The sequence below is a fragment of the Urocitellus parryii genome, chromosome 10 (genome assembly GCF_045843805.1).
Source record: "Urocitellus parryii isolate mUroPar1 chromosome 10, mUroPar1.hap1, whole genome shotgun sequence".
In the NCBI taxonomy this organism is placed as follows: domain Eukaryota; kingdom Metazoa; phylum Chordata; class Mammalia; order Rodentia; family Sciuridae; genus Urocitellus; species Urocitellus parryii.
In genome coordinates this window covers 38,161,709-38,185,014 of record NC_135540.1, presented here as the reverse complement: position 1 = coordinate 38,185,014, position 23,306 = coordinate 38,161,709, and the positions used below count along the sequence as shown (strand labels likewise).

General features: G+C 33.0%; 1 protein-coding gene across 1 annotated transcript in view; it reads right to left on the bottom strand.

The window, feature by feature from the left end:
• Positions 1-4,237: 4,237 nt before the first annotated feature.
• The window catches only part of Mmrn1 (multimerin 1), a 54,822-nt gene continuing 35,753 nt past the window's right edge, over positions 4,238-23,306 (bottom strand). Inside the window, exons 6-8 of the mRNA XM_026405201.2 lie at positions 21,094-23,079; positions 6,216-6,368; positions 4,238-5,000 (exon numbers count right to left, since the gene is read on the bottom strand). Of these exons, the coding sequence (XP_026260986.2) occupies positions 4,579-5,000; positions 6,216-6,368; positions 21,094-23,079 (2,561 nt within the window). The 3' untranslated portion in view covers positions 4,238-4,578. The remainder of the gene's footprint in view (positions 5,001-6,215; positions 6,369-21,093; positions 23,080-23,306) is intronic.

The window sequence follows — 23,306 nt, the reverse complement described above, 5'->3', positions numbered from 1 at the left end:
TAAAACTATGAAAATGAGGTTTTACAAGCACCATTAAAAATATCGTCACGTTCATTACCTGGTACTGTGGAATACATATCCATATTCATGCTTCCTGGAAAATTCATATGTTGAAGCCTTTACTGCCAATGTGATGAGATTTAGAGGTGAGGTCTTAGGAAGTAAGTAGGTTAGATGAAACCATGAATATGGGGGCCCAGTAATGCATGGGTTCCCTTATAAGAAGAATAAGGCACCAGAGTTCTTCATACCCCACCCCCCTCCATGTGAAGACACCATTGAAAGGCCAGGAAGCAACCCCCTCACCACACCCAAATCTTACTCTGGGATCAAGCCTCCCACAAGCTGGGAGAAATGGCTGTTGTTTACCTCCTAGTCAATGGTTGTTTGTTGGCAGCCAAGCTGACTAAAATACTTGTTGTCTGGAAAGGGGGTTCATTAAAGTTTGGGCTTTGACAACTCAGGAAACAATTCATGAATAAAAGAAATAAAAACTCCAAAATATGTACTTTTCCCAGAATTTTGGATTGTTTAATTAGGATGTCAGAGTGGAGAAATGAGTCTATTCTATTGTTGTTTTCTCTAAACACACACAGTAGAGCTCATTGAGAATTCTCACTGAGCTGTGGAAAAAGCACTCAAGGGAAGGTGCTTAATAACACTCCTCAGCTTATTGATGAGAGGCGGCAGCAAATGTGTCTGCCTTCTGAGAGGAGAGCAACCCAACCACACTGTGAACACTAGAGAGAGCAGGTTTGTATTCTGCTTTAATGTGTCTCACATGTACCCTGAAATAATAAACGCTATGTAAACAATTTTTATTAATGATGAAAATTTTTCTACATTTAAAATTGCCTTGATGAAGATAAAGAATGTGACTCCACACTATTCAATGTGAAAAAGGTGACATTAATAGACCATAGTAGATTTGTAAAGAGGTACCAAGTTGTGTACTCATTTTCTTCAAATTCATTTGACAAGTGCATAATAAAAACTTTACATCTTTTATATATATATATATACATATATATGTATATATATAATATTTATATTATTCAACTTAATGCATATATGATATAAACAAATAACAAACTGCAAATGACTGTTATATATAAAAGTATAATACAAGTAAACATAAATATGCTTCAGACATTATATAAAATCATATTTTATATAAAATGATTTTTATATTTATCATAAACTCTGACATATTTATATAGTTTTAAATGATAATTAAAGATATATCTATGTTTAGGTATATTATATAGGATTTATCTATGCAAATGACAATAAATAATGATTTATACATGTAAATTTATAATTATAAATGATATATTCTATATAAATTATATATTTATTGATAACATTTGTGACTATACCTTAACTTACATATTTATATATCAGTTACTTATATTTTCATATTTCATATTTGAATAATTTTATATAATGTTTTATATACTTACATATAAATTTAGCTGAGTATGTGCAAATCAAAGATTCATTTGAGTTAAGAAATTTATTTTGAGATAGATTAAAAATAACCCAAAAATCTTAAGTAGAATATGTAAGCAAATAACAAAAGATTTTGATTTATTGAATCCTTTTTTAATACCTAAGTAATATTAGCCCATTCTTCCAAAATAAGAGTTGACTGTGAAATAGTACAAGAAAAAAAATTAGGCACAGTTGTATTTGAATATGAAGTCCCAACTTGTGTATAGAGTCAAAAACTATAGAAGTTTGGTTAAGAAAAAAAGAGATGGATGATTTTAGAGATAAATTTCCCATTGAACTGAAGAGAATCCCATGGTGTTGATTGCAGAAAGTAATATTATGACTCTGAATAATGTATTTCAATTTCAGCATTTGTTTACACTGACTTAACTTGATATTTATTTTTATATTATATGGTATGTATGATTTATAATTTGTTAATAATTGATGAATGGATGAGAGATTGTCATCAATAGTTACGGTCTTGGTATACTTTGGGAACTCTCTAGGCAGGAAGGTATGGTGAAAAAAAAAGCCTCTGAAATTTAATCTACAAAGCAATGTTGAAGATAGAGGGCTGTCTCCATAAAAGAAATTCAGAAAAATCTCAGTACTGTATTGCTTCTCCATGAATAAATTTGACCTGGACAATTATTATATTATAATACATTATTTAATTGTCTTACATGATATTGGTTAGGTATTTAAATATACCAAACAAGTTCACAGCAACTTCAAAGCTGCTATAATGCCTCCTGGCTATTGGGAGAAATTTGATATCTAATTATCTATTCTACAAAAACTTATAAAAATAAAGAATAATGTTAATAATTAAAATCTCAAACATCAAAGCACCATTCAATGCTAACTGTTAGTTGTCTAATTATAAAATCAATAAATTGGGCATGGCAATGATGAATATCATCAAATGATTTACTTCCTTCTATTCTGGTACTGTTAAAGATAAGCAGTATTTTGAAAGCACGAAAATATATATTGAAAAGTGTATTTAGAAATTAAAATTATGTATTTAACCCATGAATGAGTACCTGAAGAAATGAAATGAAAAACCTTAAATGATAAATTTTTATGCAGCAACTGAAGAAGGTATAGTAACTTTTCAAATGTTTTTGAAAATGACATACTTACACATAACAGGGTAGAAATATTCACCCAGTCTTCAGTTTTCAGCTACTAACTCACACTTTCCCCTGGAATCCTGAGTCTAATACTGAATGAGGCTGGGATACAAAGCCCTAGCTGTTCTGTCTCAACATGGGACATTCTCAAGGATAATAGTCTACTTGCAGGATTGTCCAAGATTTGTTAGACTGCAGTTTGTAAACTTCCGCATCATTATTGTAAAATTCATAGGTATTTCAGTGTGTTCATTCTCTTTTTATTACTTGATAGTGCTCTATTGCATGGATAAATGAAAGTTTGCTTCATTATCTGTTGTTAAGCATGTGGGCAAATCCCAGTTTGGGGCTCTAACGAAATTACTATGAACATTTGTGTACAAGTCTTTGTATTGAGGTATTCATTCCAGCTTAAACAATATTTTTTTTAAAAAAATTAAGTTTCTGTTATATGGAGATAATTTCTTTTATCTTAAAGACTGCAAATATTTAAAAATTGTGAGTTTTGAATGTATGGGGCATAAAGAATCTTTTTATATATATATTTTTTATGACCGCAGATTGTGGAGACATATTTTTAGGGTAATTTGGTAGTATCTATCAAAATAATAAAATTGCTAGTCCTTTGTTCCTGAAATTCTACATCATTTAATGTAATATTGGAAAAAAAATATTTGCTTTTATGTGCCTCTGTTCCTCAGGGCCATAAAGAGGATAATAACATGCAATATGTATTTCACATTGATGTATAATTCATAGAGTTATAGTGAGCATAAATAAATTAATTCATGAAAAATGCTGGCCATGACAATTGTTTTTTATTATTATTTTTATTACTACTTAAGAAAATATGTCCTTCAGAAATCCTTTGATAAATATAAAAGGCAAAAATTTTTAAGAATGTTTACTAGAACAATTTCTTATAATAAAAATTGTAGACAACCTAAATGTTCATTGATAAGGGGTTATTAAATAAATTTTGGGACAAATGAGGGAGGCAATGGGGAAGGCGTGGACTCAGTTCAGATGTTGCTTCAGTGGGTGGGCTCTGGGTTTGGTCCATTTCTTAATCTTTTTATGCTTAATATTTTATGCCATTAAAATAATGATAGTGCCATCTTATATGAATTATTGTGAGAAATCAACTAGACATGAAATGTAAATTGTTTAGAAAATAACCAGGGCATTGTGAGCATGCCATAATCCATAGCATTTTACAGTATTACCCTTTATAAGAACAGAGGCAGATCTGTATGTATTGTAATAGGATACTTATTATAAAATGATTTTATTTTTTCTCACTACAGATGTTATATGAGGGAGGTAGATATATAATCCACTTATGTATCCTTATAAATAGGTGGAAATATCCCATATGTATCAATTATTATTTTATCCATTAATTATAGGAAGGAAACAATAGTTAAACTTCTTTCATTTCATGCTTCTAACAATTCCAAATTGAGGATGAATGAACATTTAAATATATTAAATAGTTCACTTCAATAGTAAACAATAAAAAAATTTAAAAAGCACTTTTTGTCTTTTAGTAATTTGAGTTTATTAAATCAGGAAATGTTTGTTATATATTTATATACACAGAATGTAACAAAAATCAAGGGTACCATGACTGAAAATATTGTATGATTATCATTGTACAATACATTGAAATGACTTAAAATCAAGGAAAAAAGTAGGAATAGTTACTTGGGCTAACAAATGCTCTTCTGTGTGCCGCTATGTTCCTTTGGGAGCAAGAACACCTCCACAAGCAGGTATACTGAGATCATTTTGTGAAATAAACAAACATATAGCTTTACTAAGTTTAGAAAGAAAGTTGGTTTTTGTTTAGTGTAGAAAATCCCAGGTAGATGAGATGTTCATACAAAGATAATAAAATCACTTACTGTTTCTCAGTGAAGTTGATAGTATCTTTCATACTAGCTTATGTACGATATAACAAGTAACCACTAAATGTGGTAACTGGGGGAAACTTGGCTGGAATTGTTCCTTTAACAAGTCGCAACCACACTTCCTGCCCATAATTTAATTCTAATAAGGCATCTCCAGTCAAAACTCTGTCACAGTGTATTTCACTGTTAATATTTTCAGCCTCAAATGCAAGCTTGTCTACTCCATCAACCACTAAAAATCCAGAGATATGAGCACTAAATGACTCAATGGTATATTTGAAAACATACACCCCAAGATATGGAATTCTGAATCTTCCAGTTCTTGGGTTATATGAAGCTCCATAATTGACATCCAGATTATTAAACAGGATAGGACCAGGTGTAGTCATTCCATATGTATGAGATGCAAAGAAGGCCACCATTGGTGCATATCTATAAGATCCTTTGGAAAAATCTGTTACAGAAAAAAAAAAAAGGGCAAGAGTTAATTTTCATGTTTGTATTTTGTTTTGTTTTTTTTTCTCATGTCATTATCATTTTATCTTAGTTACAAAAAGCCTTACAGAAGCAACTTTAACAATGGTTATGTTCCTGAATGTCTGCCTCTTCTCTTGACTGAATTACCCTAAATCATTTAGTTTTTTAGAGCCTCAGTTTCTCCATTTAGATCAGCATAGAGGAAAATAACATTTGTTATCTTCCTCATGCAAATGCCTCAAAGTTTAATTTGCATATTTCTTTGATCTCCCCAGAGATAAAGGAATTCAAAGCACTCTATGATTATTATGGTATGCCAGAATGTTTTAAAGTCCCTAGCAAGAATTGAAGCTGACATCAAGTAGAAACAATTTTTCCAGCACCTTGTCAAACTGTTTCTAGAGGCTAAAACAGAAACTAAATGAAGTCATATTCACTATAGGGAAGTAGACAAAAGAAATTTCCTGTGTAATTAATGCCAAACACACATACAAAGGATCAATTAAAAAATAGGCTAAAAAATTTACTTTTCAATATGCAGCATATTTAAATAAAGCCCTATTTGAAATGGCTTTTTGCTTCTATTAAAGATAACATAATTTGAATGCTGTACATATTTTCTTGTATTAAACCAGAAATGTACTATTAAAGTAAATGTAAAGCAACCAATACTTATCAAATGACATGATGAAAAAGGCATCTTGTTTTATTCCGTACATTTGAGCATGTTCTAATAATCCCCATGTCATCAAAATGGCAGCTAGCTCAACCCTCATGGAAAACATACTGTGGAGCCAATGTTGAAGCTTCATTTAAATGACCATATCTGACATGACTCAAAGGTGTTTCTTTAACAACTGTTTGAGGAGAGTTTATACCTGTCAGATATGTACATCTGCATTTTCTCTTAATACGCACTAAGAGAGAAAAACTGATGGGGGTAGGACTTTCAATACAATGCCTCTAGAATACCAACATAAAAATGTCAAAAAGTTCCTGCAAATATAAATTTTCCTGAGATAAAGACATTCTATTTGTAAATCAGGTAAGTTATTCAATAAGTTTCCGACAGAAAAGTAATTAATCCTCACGTGGATCCAGAATAGATCGACTTAATATCCGTTTGCAAATATTTTCAGAATATGTTTCCGTATCTGACATTGAGCAAATCTAAGGATGCAGACTCTTTTACCTGGAGTTAAAGCATTTTCTTGCATCAGCTTGATAGTGCAGTTGTCACCAGTGAAAGGGTGCCGGCAGGCGCAGGTATAGCTCGTTCTCCCACTTATACAGGTGCCCCCATTCTGGCATGGGAATCTGCTACAGCCTGAATACTCCTCTGTGACTGAAAAAGAATCATGGTAAAGGAGAATAAAGTGACTCTATTTTCCTGTTCATCTCAAATCAGAGTTTGCAAAAGAATAGGCAAAACGCTGAATTTGCAATTTAAAAACCAGGTTCCTAGGTACAGATCTCCTGCCAATGTAATAATGGGACTCCATGCAAATCACTTAGCTCTGACCTCTTTCTTCCTTTTTGTGAAGTAGGAATGATTCTTTTATCTATTGCATTTACTTGTGTGAAAATGCTAAGATTTTGATCAACTGTGATAGAGAGTTCTATTACCTAGACAGATCATTTATAATTGGAACTGGTATGGGATAAAGGTAATGGTGCAAATCACTGAAGAAGAAAAATATCTGCTCAATACATAATATTAGGATTATTGGATAATGATAAAAATGCAAATTCTACGTGTACAAAAATACTATATTTTTGTTTTAAAAAACCCTTTGATTATATTACAATCAAATAAAGGAGAGTATATAAGGTTTTTTAAATTCTAGAAAACTCTTTCAAAACAAAACAAAAAAACAGATGCTATAAGAAAAAATTTCCACATTTGATTATGAAAGAATTAAAACTAATTTTAAATGAAAGTTGTTAAATTAAATGTTCAATGATAAGGGGAAAATTAAGAGACAATATTTTAATAGACATAATCTAATGACTAATATCTAATAACATATGACAAGCTCTGATGAATCTAAATGAAATAGAACACGGTTCCCTGAAAAATAAAGTGAAAAATGAGCAAATGGTATGAGCAGATAAGTCACTGCACAAAAACTGCAAAATTTCACCAAAAGTTTTAAAACACATTCAATTTGCTACTAATCAAGTAATAATAAAATTTACCATGATAATATTATTTCATACTTTAAAAGAGAGAATATGAAACTTCTTATACAACATTGGTTTTGAGCTTAAATGATTTGACATTTTTTATAGAACAATTTGACCATATTGACTTTGAGCCAGAAATTTCTCCTGGCAGAAAGAGATCTACTTGTCTATGTATATAAAGATAATTTTAAAAAGGTGTTCTTTATGGAGTCATTTTCATTAGTGAAAAATTTAAAGACAACTAAATAAGCAGTAATTCAGAACTCATTAAATGAATTGTGACATATGTCCACTAAGAAATATTACATAGCAGTTAAAGAATGAGGTAGATCCCCCAACACATTTGGTTTACCAATATCAGCAAATTACCATTTGTATTTTGCACATAGACTAATTCCCTTTATTTATAAAGCTTCAAATTATAAATATGGTTAGAGCATAATACATGATATATAATTAAGTAAATGCTGGGAAAATGCTGGAAGAATCATTACCCTTCTTGCCATATTTACACTACACCACCACCTTGTGGCAACAATGTAAATAAGTTTACAATTCACTCATTTCAAATTATGTGTTTCTTGATGTTTTTTTAAATTGGGGATTATTTTCTTTATTTGATTTTTTTTCATGAAGTGAGATATATAAACATTTTTAATACATTTTGTTTCCTATCTGCTTATATTAAATTCTTATAAAATGTATTCAAACTATATTCTTATATTATTAAGATTTTTTTTGCAAAGAAAATATAATATGCAACTAGAAACTAAATTTGAATTATATTGATGTATTCTCTGCAATGGTCTATAAACTACTTCCCTCATCAAGAAGAGTGTAGCTGACCCTGATGATGCACATCCTTTAATCCCAGTAACTCAGGAGGCTGAGGCAGGAAGATCCCAAGTTTGAGGCCAGCCTCAGCAATTTAGTGAGGCCCTAAGCAATTTAGGGACATTTTGTCTCAAAATAAAAGATAAGAAAATGGGGTTTTGGCTATTGAGCCACGGTGTAAAGCACCTGGGTTCAATCCCCAGTACCTCCAAAGCATAAACTGGGTGTGGAGATGTATACTTCTAATCCCAACTACTGGGAAGGCTGAGGCAGGAAGATCACAAATCTGAGGCCAGCCTGAGCAACTTGGTGAGTTTCTCTCTCAAAATACATTATCAAGATCTGGGGATGTATATCTGGACAGAGTGCTTGACTAGACAGGAATATATTTCAATTTATATAAACACATGGTATGTAATACATTTTAACAAGTCTTTCAATCTGAGCTACATTTTTTGAATGCCATTTCTCTACCATGTGACTAGGTCATTAAAAAACTCTCATTTGCTGTGAGCTGTAATTCTAGAACTTAGTCCATTACTTGCTGGTTCTCAAAACATCAGTGATTCTCCATTACCTGTAGAAATGTGAGTTCTTCACAGCAAAGCACTGCTCCATTTGTTGTTACATTCTCTGAATCTAGTACCATGACTGATTCAAAGGAGAGTGCTCAGTTATGTGATTCACGGGGAAGGGATCAAATGTGCAGTAGGATTGGGGAAACACTGTAGTTATGCAATTTGATCAACTCTATAATTCTCATTTTCCCAGATGAGAAAAAGTTACTGTCCTCTGTAAACACAGCCTATTCACGAATGACCAAATCCGTTCTAGGGAGAATTCAAAAAACTAGAAACAATGCATTGCTTTGCATGGCTTTGCTACTCTGATTCTTCAGGTCAAAAGTTTTTGAGTTCTATTTAATGTCCAGAATGAGTATTCTATTTTTCTCCTCTTTATGTTGCATTACCTCCTGGAATGGTGTCTTACCTTTCTTTTGTTCTTTTAGCAATTCAGCGACTGTTATTTTATCCTATTTTTCCCCCTGACCTGTTTTTAGGGTCATTTATCTGGATGAGGGTCCTCTTTAGTCTGAGGGCCTGCATTTTCTCCCACATCTCTCTTGGTACCTACTGATCATCTGTAGGGAATGCCTCATTCGCCTCATTCACCTGGCTGCACCTGCTTCTACTGCTATTTTAAGTTACTTTCTTTGCCTTTCTTGCTATTTTATGTTATTGCTGTTCTGTAAATCCCAGCCAAAATAATCCACATTTTAGTTAAGCAATGCCCATGGCGTTTTGTACTGGACTTATTATGCCAACAAAATCTAAGCAGTACAGGCTTTGGCAATAATTGCTAAGTACCTTGCTAAAATGACTTTATATCTCTCGTCAATGCAAACTATGTATTAGGTGTTCATTATTTTTGCATCGGTATCATACTTTGTCATAACAAGTCTATGTTCTGATGTTATTGAAAGGCTCCAAAGTCCCATATTTATGTCATTCATTTAAACATACATTTACAATTATTACTGATAACAATTAAATTTGTTATACTTGAGTTGTCATTTCTGTGCACAGACATGACTCATTGTTTTATTCGGTAAAGAAATGTTTTAGCCACTCCTCCCAGCATTTTATCATCTCCAATTTTATGTTGCATTGTGTTAATCCAAATCATTGATAAAAATGTTTCACGAATCACTGTCAAGTACAGCACCTTATAAAAGACAAGTAAACTTCGTTGTCAGTGATTTGCCAGTTGAAGTTGTCTGCAATATGTTACACAAATGGGATAGACATCACTACCCAAAGTACATGTATGAAGACATGAATTGGAGTCAATATACTTTATATACAACCAGAGATATAAAAAATTGTGCTGTATATGTGTAATAAGAGTTGTAATGCATTCCGCTTGCTAATCATTTTTTTTTAAATTCAATAAAATAAAAAATAAAATTAAAAGAAAGAAAGAAAGCGAGCCAAAGACTTGAACAGACCTGTATTTGAACAGAGGAAAAAAAATAGTTATAGATTGTATAGATTTTGTGCATCTTCTGATTCACATTTTCCATTTTATTGTTAAAATACTTAAAAGTGGTCAGATATCTTTATTAATATCTCCTGTACAGATTAATACTTAATAAGTATTTGTTTCTGAGATGATAACAAAAATTACAATCCAATAAAGCATCATTTCTGACATCTTTCCTCATTCCTGCTGCTAGAGTTAATTACTTTAATTCTCTCAATTATTGCATGATGCCCTGGATAAGTTTTCTCATTGAAATGATTATTATATGATACTCATAATAAGTATCATACTTACTGTTAGTTTGATAGTGTTTTTGCTCATGTGTTCTTCATCCAATTGAGTGTGAGCTTTTTTGAGGTCAGGGCTTACCTCTATTTCTTAAATAGGACCTTAATATTCAATTTACTCCTACTCTCAAATTCATAAATGTTCATGTTAAATTTGAACAGATTGGAGAGCTCTTTACATTCTCAAAGCACCCTGCCGTGGCCAACATTTGTCATATTTTTATTGTAAGTACCTGCTGTCACTACTGATTATCACAAAACTTTCATATAGAAAGTTTTAAAGACTTTTTATAGAAGAATAAACAAGTTAACAAAAGATAGAGTAGAAGACCACACTTTTACCCGACTCTATCCCTTCTTTACAGTTTCTCAAAATCACAGAATTTGCTGCTGTATCATAGATATGTTTTTGTAGAGACATGGAATTATCTCAAGAAAACTCAGGCACAACTTCCCTCCTCCCTGGGGTTTCAGTAACTTCTTAAACCCTATCCAGTCCATTTAATTTCTTTGATGGATAAAAGTGCAATTAGTTGAACAGTTCTACCAACTCAGCATTCTACTATTTTGTGCAAGTAGCATGACAAATCTTTCACTATTCATTTCCCTGCTTTGAGTATGACTAGAATTCCTTTCCCAGTGTCCTGGAATATTTCATCAATCACTATTTGTTCTGGCCTTTGCTTTCTGGACCTTAATATGTACTCTAGTTGTACTTTCCCCTTAATCCTACTTTCAAATTCATAAATGTTGATGTTAAATTTGAACAGATTGGAGAGCTCTTTACATTCTCAAAGCACTCTGCCATGGCTAACATTTGTCAGATTCTTATTGTAAGTACCTGCTTAATGTCTGAGCTCCATGAGGAGAAGGGACTGTGTTGAATTGACACTGTATGCACTCAGCCTTTCTCAGGGCTTGTTCAGAACTTACTCAACAGGGAGTTCATGAACAAATGAAAGAACACTCTGTGCTACTCTTCTACTTAATCCTCATTTATTTTATATATAACTTAATATTCATAATTTTTGAAATATACATATATGCTAGATAATATATTGTAATTTATTATTTTACTTTGCTTAACGTTTCACTTTTTTTCTTACTCATAGTTTGGCGTGAAGATCTTACTTTTTAATTTTTCATTTGAACAATAATGTACGTAGCAAAGGGCACCTAACTCTGAAATGAGTTATCAACAGATTAGTGAGAAGACCTGTCCTTTTGCCTCTGGAGGAAAGCATTATGCAAACCACTACATAACAACTCTGCTCCTAGGTAATACAACCTCATAGCATTACCACTTTTCTTTATGTTTCATACTGATTCCAATCAATGCTTTCCAAAATACTTCAACTCTATTATTTGTGAATACATTCTTAGCATTCAGTGTTATTCTGCCTCCTTACTTATCAAAATTGTTTCTATCAAATAAGATTTATTCTTCTATTACTCTAGAAATAGTTCATATTCTCCTTTCCAACAACTCCTAGAAATGAAAATATTTATGTTCATATTAAATATTCAAATTTATTGATCTAAATACTCATATTTTCTTCACTGATGTATAAATGATTGGAAATGTTATTTCCAATCATTTTTATTGCTTTTATTTCAAATACCCAGCTTTTATTTTTGTTCTTTTTATTTGACATCTGCTGTTCTTGACATTGTTTCCTGGGATTTTTTTCTCAACCATTCAAATGTCACTTTAAAGTACATTTAATCCTATCAGCAATTTTCCCAGAAGATTTAACCTTTATCATTAAACAATCATCATGTGATCTTAAGCCATAAACTAGAAAATTAAATGTTTTATTTGACATTATCAACTGTTTTCTCATTTTTCTTCAGAGTCACAAACCCACAATCAAAAGCATTAAAAATGCTCTCAGGTAAATGCATGAATATATTTTTTAACATCATTAGTCATTAATAAAATGCAAAATAAGGTCACAAGGAAATATAGCCGCACCCTTATTAAAATGTTAAACTAAAAGATATTGTCAATTTCAAGTTCTGGCAAGAATATATAGCAAGTTGAATTCTCTCATATATTATTGATAGAAATACTAAGTGACTTGTCATTCCTTATAAAGTTAAGTCTGGGTTTATCTTATAACCAAGCTTTGTTACCCTATTTTTTAACTCAAGAGAAATCAAAACTTATGTTCATACAAAAAACTTGTATGTGAATGTTTATTGCATCTTTATTCATAAATACCCTCAACTAGAATCATCCAAAATATCCCTCAACAGGACAGCAGATAAACTGTAGTACAAGGTTACAATGGAATACATGCAGCACTGTGGGTAATCTCAAACCTACCACACTAAGTGGAAGATGTTAGACTCACAAGTCTACAGATACTGTGTTGTTTCATCTATTAGATATTCTGGAAATGGGAAAAATGTGTGGAAAGAAAACAATTATCAGTGCCTGGGAGTGATGTGGAATCTGCCTACAAAGGTGTATGGGACAGGATGAAATACTATTCAGCATTAAAAGAGAATAAAATCATGGCATTTGCAGGTAAACACATGGAGTTGGATAATATAATGCTAACTGAAGTTAGCCAATCCCCCCCCCAAAAAAAAAAACAATTGTAGAATGTTTTCTTTGATATAAGGATGTTGATTCATAATGGTGTTTGGGGTGGGCAGCATGGGAGGATTAGAAAAACTCTAGATAGAACAAAGGGGAGGGAAGGGGAGAGAGAGGAAATTCAAATCAAAACTACTCTAAGATTTTTATCTTGCTCTAGTCAGAATGGCAGCTATTAAAAATACAAACAACAATAAGTGTTGGCAGGGGTGTGGGAAAAAAAAGATACATGCATATATTGCTGATGGGACTACAAATTAGTGCAGTCAATATGGAAAGCAGTATAGAGATTCCTTGGAAAACTTGGAATGGAACCACCATTTGATCCAGCTATCCCACTCCTCGGTCTATACCCAAGGGACTTAAAATCAGCATATTACAGTGACATAGCTGCATCAATGTTTATAGCAACACAATTCACAATAGCTAAATTGTGGAACCAGCCTAGATGCCCTTAATTAGATAAATGAATAAAGAAATTGTGGTATATATACATAATGGAATATTACTCAGCATTAAAAGAGAATAAAATCACAACATTTGCAGATAAATGGATGGAGTTGGAGAATATCATACTTAGTGAAGTAAGCCAATCCCCAAAACAAAGGCCAAATGTTTTCTCTGATATGTGAATGCTGATCCTTAATGGGGGCGGGAGGAGCATGGGAAGAATGAGGAACTTTAGATAGGGCAAAGGGGAGAAACAAAGCTCTGTAGAGGAACCTTTCACTCTCAACTTCTTCTCTTTTTTTTTGTTGTTGTTGTTGTTGTTGTGTATTGGGAGGGTATTGGGCTGAACCCAGAGGTGCTCTACCATTGAGTTACATACACAGCCCTTTTTATTTTTTATTTCCAGACAAGGTCTTGCTAAATTTCTGAGGCTAGCCTTGAATTTGCTATCCTTTTGCCTTAGCCTCCAGCATCACTCTGATTACAGGTATGCACTATGGAGCTCAGTACTATCAACATTTTCCAGAACAAAATTATAAGGATTTTTGAGCCAGATCCTTGCTATTTCATTCTATTATCATTTCCTTACAGAGAAATACATACAGCACTATGTATTGCTTACAGAGTTCACTACTTTTTCCAACAAATGAAGCCAATCTTACCTTCTAATTTAATAATGCTACCTACTTCCAATATACCCAAACACATTCTATAATACTCTGATTTCTCTTACTTTTCTCTGCATTTCTTTCATGCATAGCATCTGTCAACTTTTAGCATAACATTTGTCCACTTATTTATTGTGGATTTGTTTCCTCTCTCTATCCTTGATAGAATGTGAACTCTAGGAGATCAAAATTTAAAAAAATATATATATTGTAGTATATTCAAGGCATGAAAAATAGTACCTGATTCCATCTGGCACTTAAATAATTGTTGAATTGAAATGGACAATTATGATTGCCATAATTTTCAAATATAAATAATTCTAAAGATAAATTATTTCAATCCCAAGCCAAAAATAACTTAAATATGAGGCTTTTTCTTAATGACACAAATCTTTGATTTTATTTTTCTTATTTATTTATTTGTGCATTAGTTTTAAAACAATACTATGCACTAATGTGACACACTTTAAAAAAATTACTGCACCTCTATTGCATCTTCGGACTAGTAAGGTGTTTTACAAAACTTTTCTTGGATTAAATGTGTAGTTTGATATTTTTCAAGGAAATTTCTTGGGTTATAATAAATGTGCAATAATTTGTTAGCTGACAACAAATTCAATGAGTTTAATTTATGTTTAAAAGGTAGTTTTAATATTTGAAGGGTAGTTTTGAAGTCTTATTATTATTCAGAAAATTATTTGGGATATTGAATATTTTCTATCACTTCTAATTCACTGTGAAAGACCTGGAAATCAAAATTAGATTCATATATTAACTTATTTGCTTATTCTCTTACCTCTGTTCCTCCCCAATATTCTCTCTTGACTTTTCTCTCTTTCCAGCTATCCTTTAAAGGTTATTGTTGCCCTAACTCTGATCCTGTTTCCAGTCCCAAGGTCAGATAGGTTTTCCCTTGGTTTATCTCACCAAGCCCAAAGTTTTCCAACATGGTTCTTGTGCTGAGGTCTCTTAAAATTAAATCTCCAAACAAATTATGGTTTTATCACTTGCTTAAAATTATAAAAGATTTCTAGCAGGATTGTTAATTAACCATGGTAAGATAATCAATACAACATGAAATAATACTATTGTGCACAATTTAAAATGAATAATGCAGTTAATGACCAATAGAAAAACATCTATTCATTATATCCAACTTACAGATCACTTAATAATCAAATTTAGTTTCAAATCTTTGATGTCCTTTTAAATTTAATTTAGAAAATGACTCCTATGACTCTAGCTTAGTTAGGAAAAACCCAAACATAAGCAGCAACTACGTAAACAGAACCTGACATTCTGCTACATTTTGCTATTAATGTTAAGCTAAATATTAGAAATTTTGGATCAGAAAACATCCACCCCATGCATGGGAATCTGACTGTTCACCTGAGATATGCTGGTTATTTTATTGTAAGACAAGGTGCAGGAAAGGGTTGCTAATTGTGTCAGACTTCTCTCTTCACCTGTGATCATCTTTCCATATGAAGGGAAATCACATAGAAAGCTGAGAAGGTATTTTTCTTCTCCCAGGGAGCCATGGACAACAAGTAGTTTATTTAATATCCTCTTCAACACTGATGATTTAATAACAGAAACTGGGGTAGCCATCCCCAGGCTTGCTGACCAATTCTTTTTTTAAATGTTATTTTACTTATTTTTATGTGTTGCTGAGAATCGAAACACAGTGCCTCACAGTGAGAGGCAAGCACTGTACCCCTGAACCACAACCCCAGCCCCTCTGCTGACCAATTCTGACACAAAAAATATCTTTAAGATCATGTACAGAAAAAAGTTAATCTGGCAAGCCTGAGCATGTTTTCTTTGAAAGGCCCACTTGCAAGGTTTTGCCTTTGGTTGGGATGTGAGAACCTGACTTCACTCTCTAAGAGGTAAGTATCATTCATTCACCTTGCACAGACTCTTTGTATGAGCAGTGTGCTTTATGCTGAACATCTGCTTTCCTTTAGAGAACATGGAGTTTTGGTATGTGCTTCGCCAACAGTGCCTAAATGACAAGGTCAACCAAACCCTTGGGTGTTGAATACCTGATGCACTTCTCTGGGAAGAAACATAGCATACATGTTGCTACATTTTTTTTTTTTTCTGAATGGAAAAAAGAGCTCACAGATATGTTCCTTATCATGGAAAGGAAAGCATGGATTTCTCAATTCTGCCTAAATCTTTTTTCCTAGTTGGTCCTATTATGTATCATATTACCATAATAAACCTTAGCTATGTACACAACTATATGCCAAGTTCTATGAGGGCTTGTGGAGAATCAGTAAAGTGGGCATGATTTGGGGGGGGGCACTTCTAATAGGTCAGAAATTCTAAAGTCAAGTAAATGCTCTTCAAAATCTAACCACTTTTTACTCAAGTCAATTTATTTGATAACATGAGGTATATCGGAAAAAAATATTTTTTAATGTAGAAAAATTCTATAAAAAGAAGACCCCTTGGAAGAGATCATTCTGGAGGTATTTTTTTTTCCGTGTTTACCAATGCACATGTCTTTGTGCAGTTAAGATTTTATATTTTGTATTTTATTCTTTGTGATTTATCATTATAGAGCAATATTAAGCTAAAGTATAAGTATATGCTGGATTTAAAACACAGTGATTGAGCTGGGGTTGTGGCTCAGTGATAGTGTGCTTGCCTAGCATGTGTAAGGCACTGGGTTAGAGCCCCAGCACCATATAAAAAAACTAAATAAATAAAATAAAGGTGTTGTGTCCATCTACAGTTAATTTTTTGTTTAAAAAGTGAAATAAAAATAGAGAATGATGCTATGCCATGACTCTGTCAATTGTGTTGATGCATAGCAATAATTACAGATGAAATATTAAACAAAATATTGAGAAAATACATCATTAAAAATAGCTAAGAAGGAGCTGGGGTTGTGACTCAGTGGTAGAATGCTCACCTAGCATGTGCGAGGCACTCAGTACCACATTAAAATAAATGTATTGTGTACAACTAGAACTAAAAAACAAATATTAAAAAATAGTTAAGAAAATTATATACATCACAGCTAAATAATATCCTACATGCAGATTATTTTCTTGATCTGGAAAATACACTTGTAAGGTGGGTATGTTATTCTTATTTTATACTTGAGGAAATAATGCTGAGAAAAATGTATGACTTTTTTCAAATAAATATGATAGAAGTTGGACCCTGATTTCCTGACTCCCAATAGTCAGTGCTCATTAGTCATTAAAACTGCTTCTATTAAGAGTCACAAACCTTAGAAATGGTTTTAGAGTGTTAAAAACACAGTTGCATATGTAATAGGTTCATTTTTCTCCCTTTGTAAAATTGCTTATATTCACAACAATGATTTTTTTAAAGTTGTATATACTAAATATTTTATAGAAAGCAATCCTTCTTAGGAGGACTGGGATCATTATGAATAGGAGAAATAAAAAAACACTCTTGATGTCTATTAGAATATTGTTTAGCAACAAGACAAATATCAAGGATAGCTAAACTGTTACATATCAGGGAGATGGTTAATGAAAAGTGAATGAATGAGCCACAAGCTTGAGTGCCCATACTCCACAGTGGACTGAGAAATGATGCCGAGGCAGGATTTAGCTGTCCTTGGAAGGGCAAGCAGCCAGACTCTCTCTGCAGAGACCAGTCTGCCAATTGCTGTACAAACAAATCTTCACAAATGAAATAAAAAACCTCTTGATGTCTATTGGAATACTGTTTAGAAACAAGACAAATATTTAGCAATTGAATCAGAACAGCTTATCAGCACTGGCCTACTAGGAATCAGAATTAGTATAACGGAATGTAAGCATGGTTTGAAAAGGAAGTGCTGAGGATGAGTACCCTGAACTTTGTTGCCATTCTCCTACATCTGGTAAAGAAAAATCCTGATTTAGTCAGCTCCTCTGTTGCTTTACCAAAAGTCCTATTGAGAACAATGTAGAAGAGGAAAAATTGGAAAATATTGGAGCTTAGTTTCAAAAGTTTAGTTGGTGACCAGCCGATTCCATAGTCTGGGCCCCAGGTGAGGCAGAACACATGATGGAAGGCATGAGGGAGGAAAGCATCTCAGGATGTGACAACAGGAAGCAGAGAGAGCTCCACTTACCAGGAACAAAATATTTACTCCAAATGCACACCTTTAGTGACCTAACTCCTCCAGCCACACTCCACTGCTGACAGTTAAGTTATACCTCTCAAAATCGAATCATTTCACCTCCAAAAAGTCTTATATTATCTTGTAACTGAGCTTTTGGAGGACACTGGCCATATAACATAAAAAAAAAAAAACCTGAAAATAGTATCTTTACATCCTCAGCGTCAACACACAAAAAGTTGTCAGGATTTGAATTCCCAAGAAAGGAAATTCCCTGAGAATATCAACTGTAGTCATTATGGAATATTCAGAAATGGTGAGACTTTGAAAAGTACATGATGCATGGGACAGAAGCAGAAGGAAGAGGAAGGCATGAGAAAAAACAAACAAATAAACAAACATACAAACAACAAAAACAAACTAATGCAGTGGATGAGAACACAGCCCTGAGTCCAAGAGACCAGGAGCCACATACAAGGTAAATGACCCTCAGCAGGATGCTTAGGCTAATCTCTCTGCAGGTTAGTCTAGTCATCTTCAAAATATGACTAACTCATATGTATTGGTAAAGGAAGGATATAGTATATAGTTTAATTTATACAGTGCCTTAGATGCAGTAAACATTAATAAACAGTATCCAATATCATACTGTTTAGACACCTGACCTCTAAACAAAATATTAAAAAGGACTGCAGATAAGGCTCAGTGGTTAAGTGACCCTGGGTTCAATCCCTAGTACCCAAGAGAAAGAGATAGAAAGAGAACTTAGCCTGCATCCACTGCCTTTATCAACTTGCAGAAACCTTACTTATTCAGATTCCCAAATAATGCCACTAATTTTATGGACCCTAGGAGCATGGCCAATTTAATGGGCATGAAAACCCATACGATTGCTTGAAGGGGCCCGACACATTATGCCACCTGTCCCACATAAGGTGAATTTCCAACTTGCACATAGAATTAGGGCAATACACCTTTGTTGCCCTGGAATAATTATTGATATTTTTACAGAGATGTCAGTTTGGCCAGATAGTTCTATAAACATTCTGCTCTCAGTAAGTAAAGAAACAGGAAACAACTTAATCAAAACATTACTGGAAAAATATGAATCAAAACTGAATTATTCCCTTTCAGCCCATTAAACTCAATATTGAGTAAACCACTTTATATTTCAAAATGCATTCTTTATACTACTAAAGTTTATAAGTTCTTATACTCTATAAATTTTTTACTTCAGGTTATTTAAAATTTATATTTACTATATAGATCCAGATAGTTTTTGGTTTAAGAAAAAAATGACATCACTTGCTTGATGTATGATCAAACATTTTGCAGAATTTCACGGAAGCTCATATTGCAAATCCCACATGAAGACCAAGATAGTATGGTACTTTGGAAAAGAACAAATCATTATCATTCCTAAAATTGTTACTACAAGGACATCTTATATTGGGATACTAAATTTCTTTGAGGACACATAACTCTAAACAGTTTATTCTGTATACCCATAGGGGTAAGATTAATTCTCCTACTCAGACTAATTTGGGGTACTCACAAATAAATATACTAGTTAAACATTCACAAGAATTCATCCCAATAGTATTTTGTGATTTTTAACATTATCAAAACATTTGGAGATTAAATATGAAAATTCACTTTATGTTAAGATAATGAGCACTCTTTGTAATTAAAAAGCAATAAAATACAAAATTCATCCAAATGGGCATATAATTTAACAGCTTACTTATGTGAGAAAAACACAGCCATTTCTCTTAGTAAGAATAAGCAGCTATTCTCATTGTGAAAATATTACTAGATATTACTCAGCTGGTGAACATTTAAAAAACACTTCTTTCTTACTATTAAGTTATTTATATTACCACACTGAATCCCTCTTTCCTCTCAACTCTGTGCTTTATCCTGTGGTGCTAACAACATCTGTTAATGGCACCAACATCCTCTCATTACCCAAATCTAAAACTTCAGAACATTCTAGGGTCTCCCTTCTCCAAGTTCCATACATAGAGTCTGTGAATAGATGTTTATTTTTATTTTATTTTTTATCAGTGATGCAGTCTGCAACACATTTCTCCTGGGCAAATTACCAGTTGCAATCCTCTCACTCCGAAGGAAGAAACTGTGAATATTTTAATTAGTTGCTCTTTTTTTTCTGTTAATTATACATTCACTACATTTCTTGTCTCTGTTGCCTCTTTTTTAACTACCGCTTCCTTAGATATTACTCTTATTGATATTGCCAAAATTTATTCAGTAATGCTCTAATCAGTACCATAATGTCATTCTCTGCACTCATACTATTTGCTGCTGTTAGCTTCATGCTTCTGAATCTTACTACACAAAGCCCATTACCCCAAATTTCTACAGATATCCCTCCACTGGCAAAATTGTATCTAAGTGGCTTAGCTTGGCACTTAATGACCTTCTGTGATCTACCCAACCCTAATTCCTAAACATATATCATAAAGCAGTCATTCAACAGATAATTACTGAGTTCTTATTACACATTTGATATTGTGTCCAGTAAAGCCAAAATGATTTTTTGATCTTGTTTACCAAATCACTGTGGAATACTTTTCTTTACTTATGCTGAAAAGTATTGAATGGGAGAAAATTTAATTATTTTATAATGATCATCAGATGATCAAATCATCAAATATCAGAAAATAATAAAAACATGTAGACAAATATGTACACTAGAAGTACATGTTTTGTTTTAATAGTTTACATAGAATGAGATTCAAATAATCTTTCTATGATCTTCTAATACTTGACTATCCAGTTTCAAGGGAACACCTTTTGTACTTGCTAGACTGTACAGACTTGCTAAATGTCATTTAACTAGAAAGAGAAATTAAAAGTTATTTTTAGAAATAGCTTACCAGGATACACAAGGTTGTCTGTGTTTCTTTGAGTCCGGCCTATCAGAACGGTCGTAAGATTTACTGTGGGTTTCTTAAGTGTGTTAGGTTTCTTCAGCAATTTTACTTGCTTCTGAGACTTGACAACATTTGCCAGACCTTCAGACAACAATCGATCTATATACCAAGTTAAGTTAGATAGGGTAGCTTGAGTTTTTATTTCAATTATTGATTCCACAAATTCTGTCAGACCTTTCTGAGGAAGCTGATTTTGTGGCAGAGAACCTTTTATCCACTTAAGCACAGCAGCATTCTGTTCTGATGCGCTTGTTGAAGCATTACAACACACGATAAAAAATTCGTGCAGAGTTTTGTTAAGCAAAGAGAAATTAGTTGAAAGATGGATGGATTTGGCTTCCAGGGCCTTAAATCTGGAATTTAATACTTGCAGTTGAAGAGCTTGGTCTCTCTCATTTGCAGTCATACTGCCTTTTTTAAGTGAAATATAATAAGGAATGAGCGTCTGACTCACTTTAGATTCAATGCTTTGCAACCGAGTTTCAAAGTTTTTGTAAATCTTGGTGGCTGAGAGTATATTTTCTTCCAAATGACTCATGTTTTGCTGATATTTCATCACTTGGTAAATGGTTTCATTGAACATTTGATAAATATTTTGAAAGTTGAACTGATCTGCTTTCTCATCTTTAGGAATAGCTGCAAGGGCCTTGGCAACTTGCAAAACAAAATTATATCTCTGAGTGTCATTGACCAAAATTTGAATAGAATCATTTAAACGTTGGAACTGAGGAATAAATCTCATAATGGTTTCCATGTTTTGATTACATTTGTGGTGGACCTCAGGATTATACTTAATAGTACTTAAAGTTTCTTTTAGCACGTAGTTATCTTGAACAAAATCAATGGCATTATTTATAATAGTTGTTGTCTTATTCAGGCCATCTTCCATTTCAAAGGCAAATTCATGAATGCGTCTTTCTAAGGCATTTTCACGACTCTGCACTTCATTTCTCAGTAAATTGTGCCTTTTTGTAAGTTCTTTGATCAGAAAATGTAGACTGTTGACAGCACTTATCAGACTTTCCACCTTTTTCCTTGTAACTACTACTTCTTTGGGTTGCTCTAATGTCACTGTCTGTTTGAGTGATGCTCCCTGCTCAAGCAAGGGTTGAAGGATCTCCATGTCATATGTCAAATCGTTTAGTTGCTCACTCATTTTATCCATCTTGCTCTCCATTGGAAAGAGAACCTCAGCCAATGTTTGGTTTAACACATGTACACTCTCTTCTGTGTCTTTAAGTTGAAATTTAAAATCATTTCTGCACTTAGATAGCATGTCTTCGCATTCAACCCTCACAGATTCCTTCTCCATCCCCAAACTGATGGTGAGATTGTTAATCTTACTCTCTTGGATGTGCAACTCATCAAACATCTGCAGCATCATCAAACCTTGCTTGTTTATCTTTTCATGTAGAATAGATACGTATTTAGTGACATTATTGCTGATGGATTCAGCAGCTGTAGCATTCTTCTGGTCTGACACTTGTTCATTTGATAAAAGCTGCTCGTGCACTTCCTTCATTTTGGAAAGAGTTTTATTGAGGGATTCATAGTACAGAATACCCCTTGCGTGTTCCTGTTCTAGAGCACCTTGTAAATGAGCCTGCTTTGCTTCTAGTTCTTTAATAGGCTTCTCACACGTAGAAGTCATTTCTTGTCTGATATTCACAATGTGATTCTTTAGATCTACTATATCAGTCAATGTGGGCCTGTTTTCTTGCATTAAAATAGACTTTTGTTGGACTGTTATTGAAACCACAGATGCATTAACTTGTTGAATTATATGCCTAGTGTTTTCAAGGTCCTCTGACAATCTCGACACAGTCTTGAAGAGCTGTGCGACAGTCTCTTGCATGTCATTTTGAAAGACTTTAAATTGTTCTCGTACTATGTCCTTTACTAGATCATTAATGCTTTTGGATTTTAGACCTAGAGACAAAGATAACAAATAATAAAAAATACATGATTTTAATTATGAGAGGCTAGATATATTTAAAAGGTAGATGTTTGAAACTATTAATAACATTAACTAGTGAAAATAATACTCTAATACATTTACTTACAACATTTAAAAACTACGATTTATAGGAGGCAATCACCTTGTTGGTTGATGAATCTGATTGGAGAAATCAAGTGTAATGTAGAATATGCTAGAA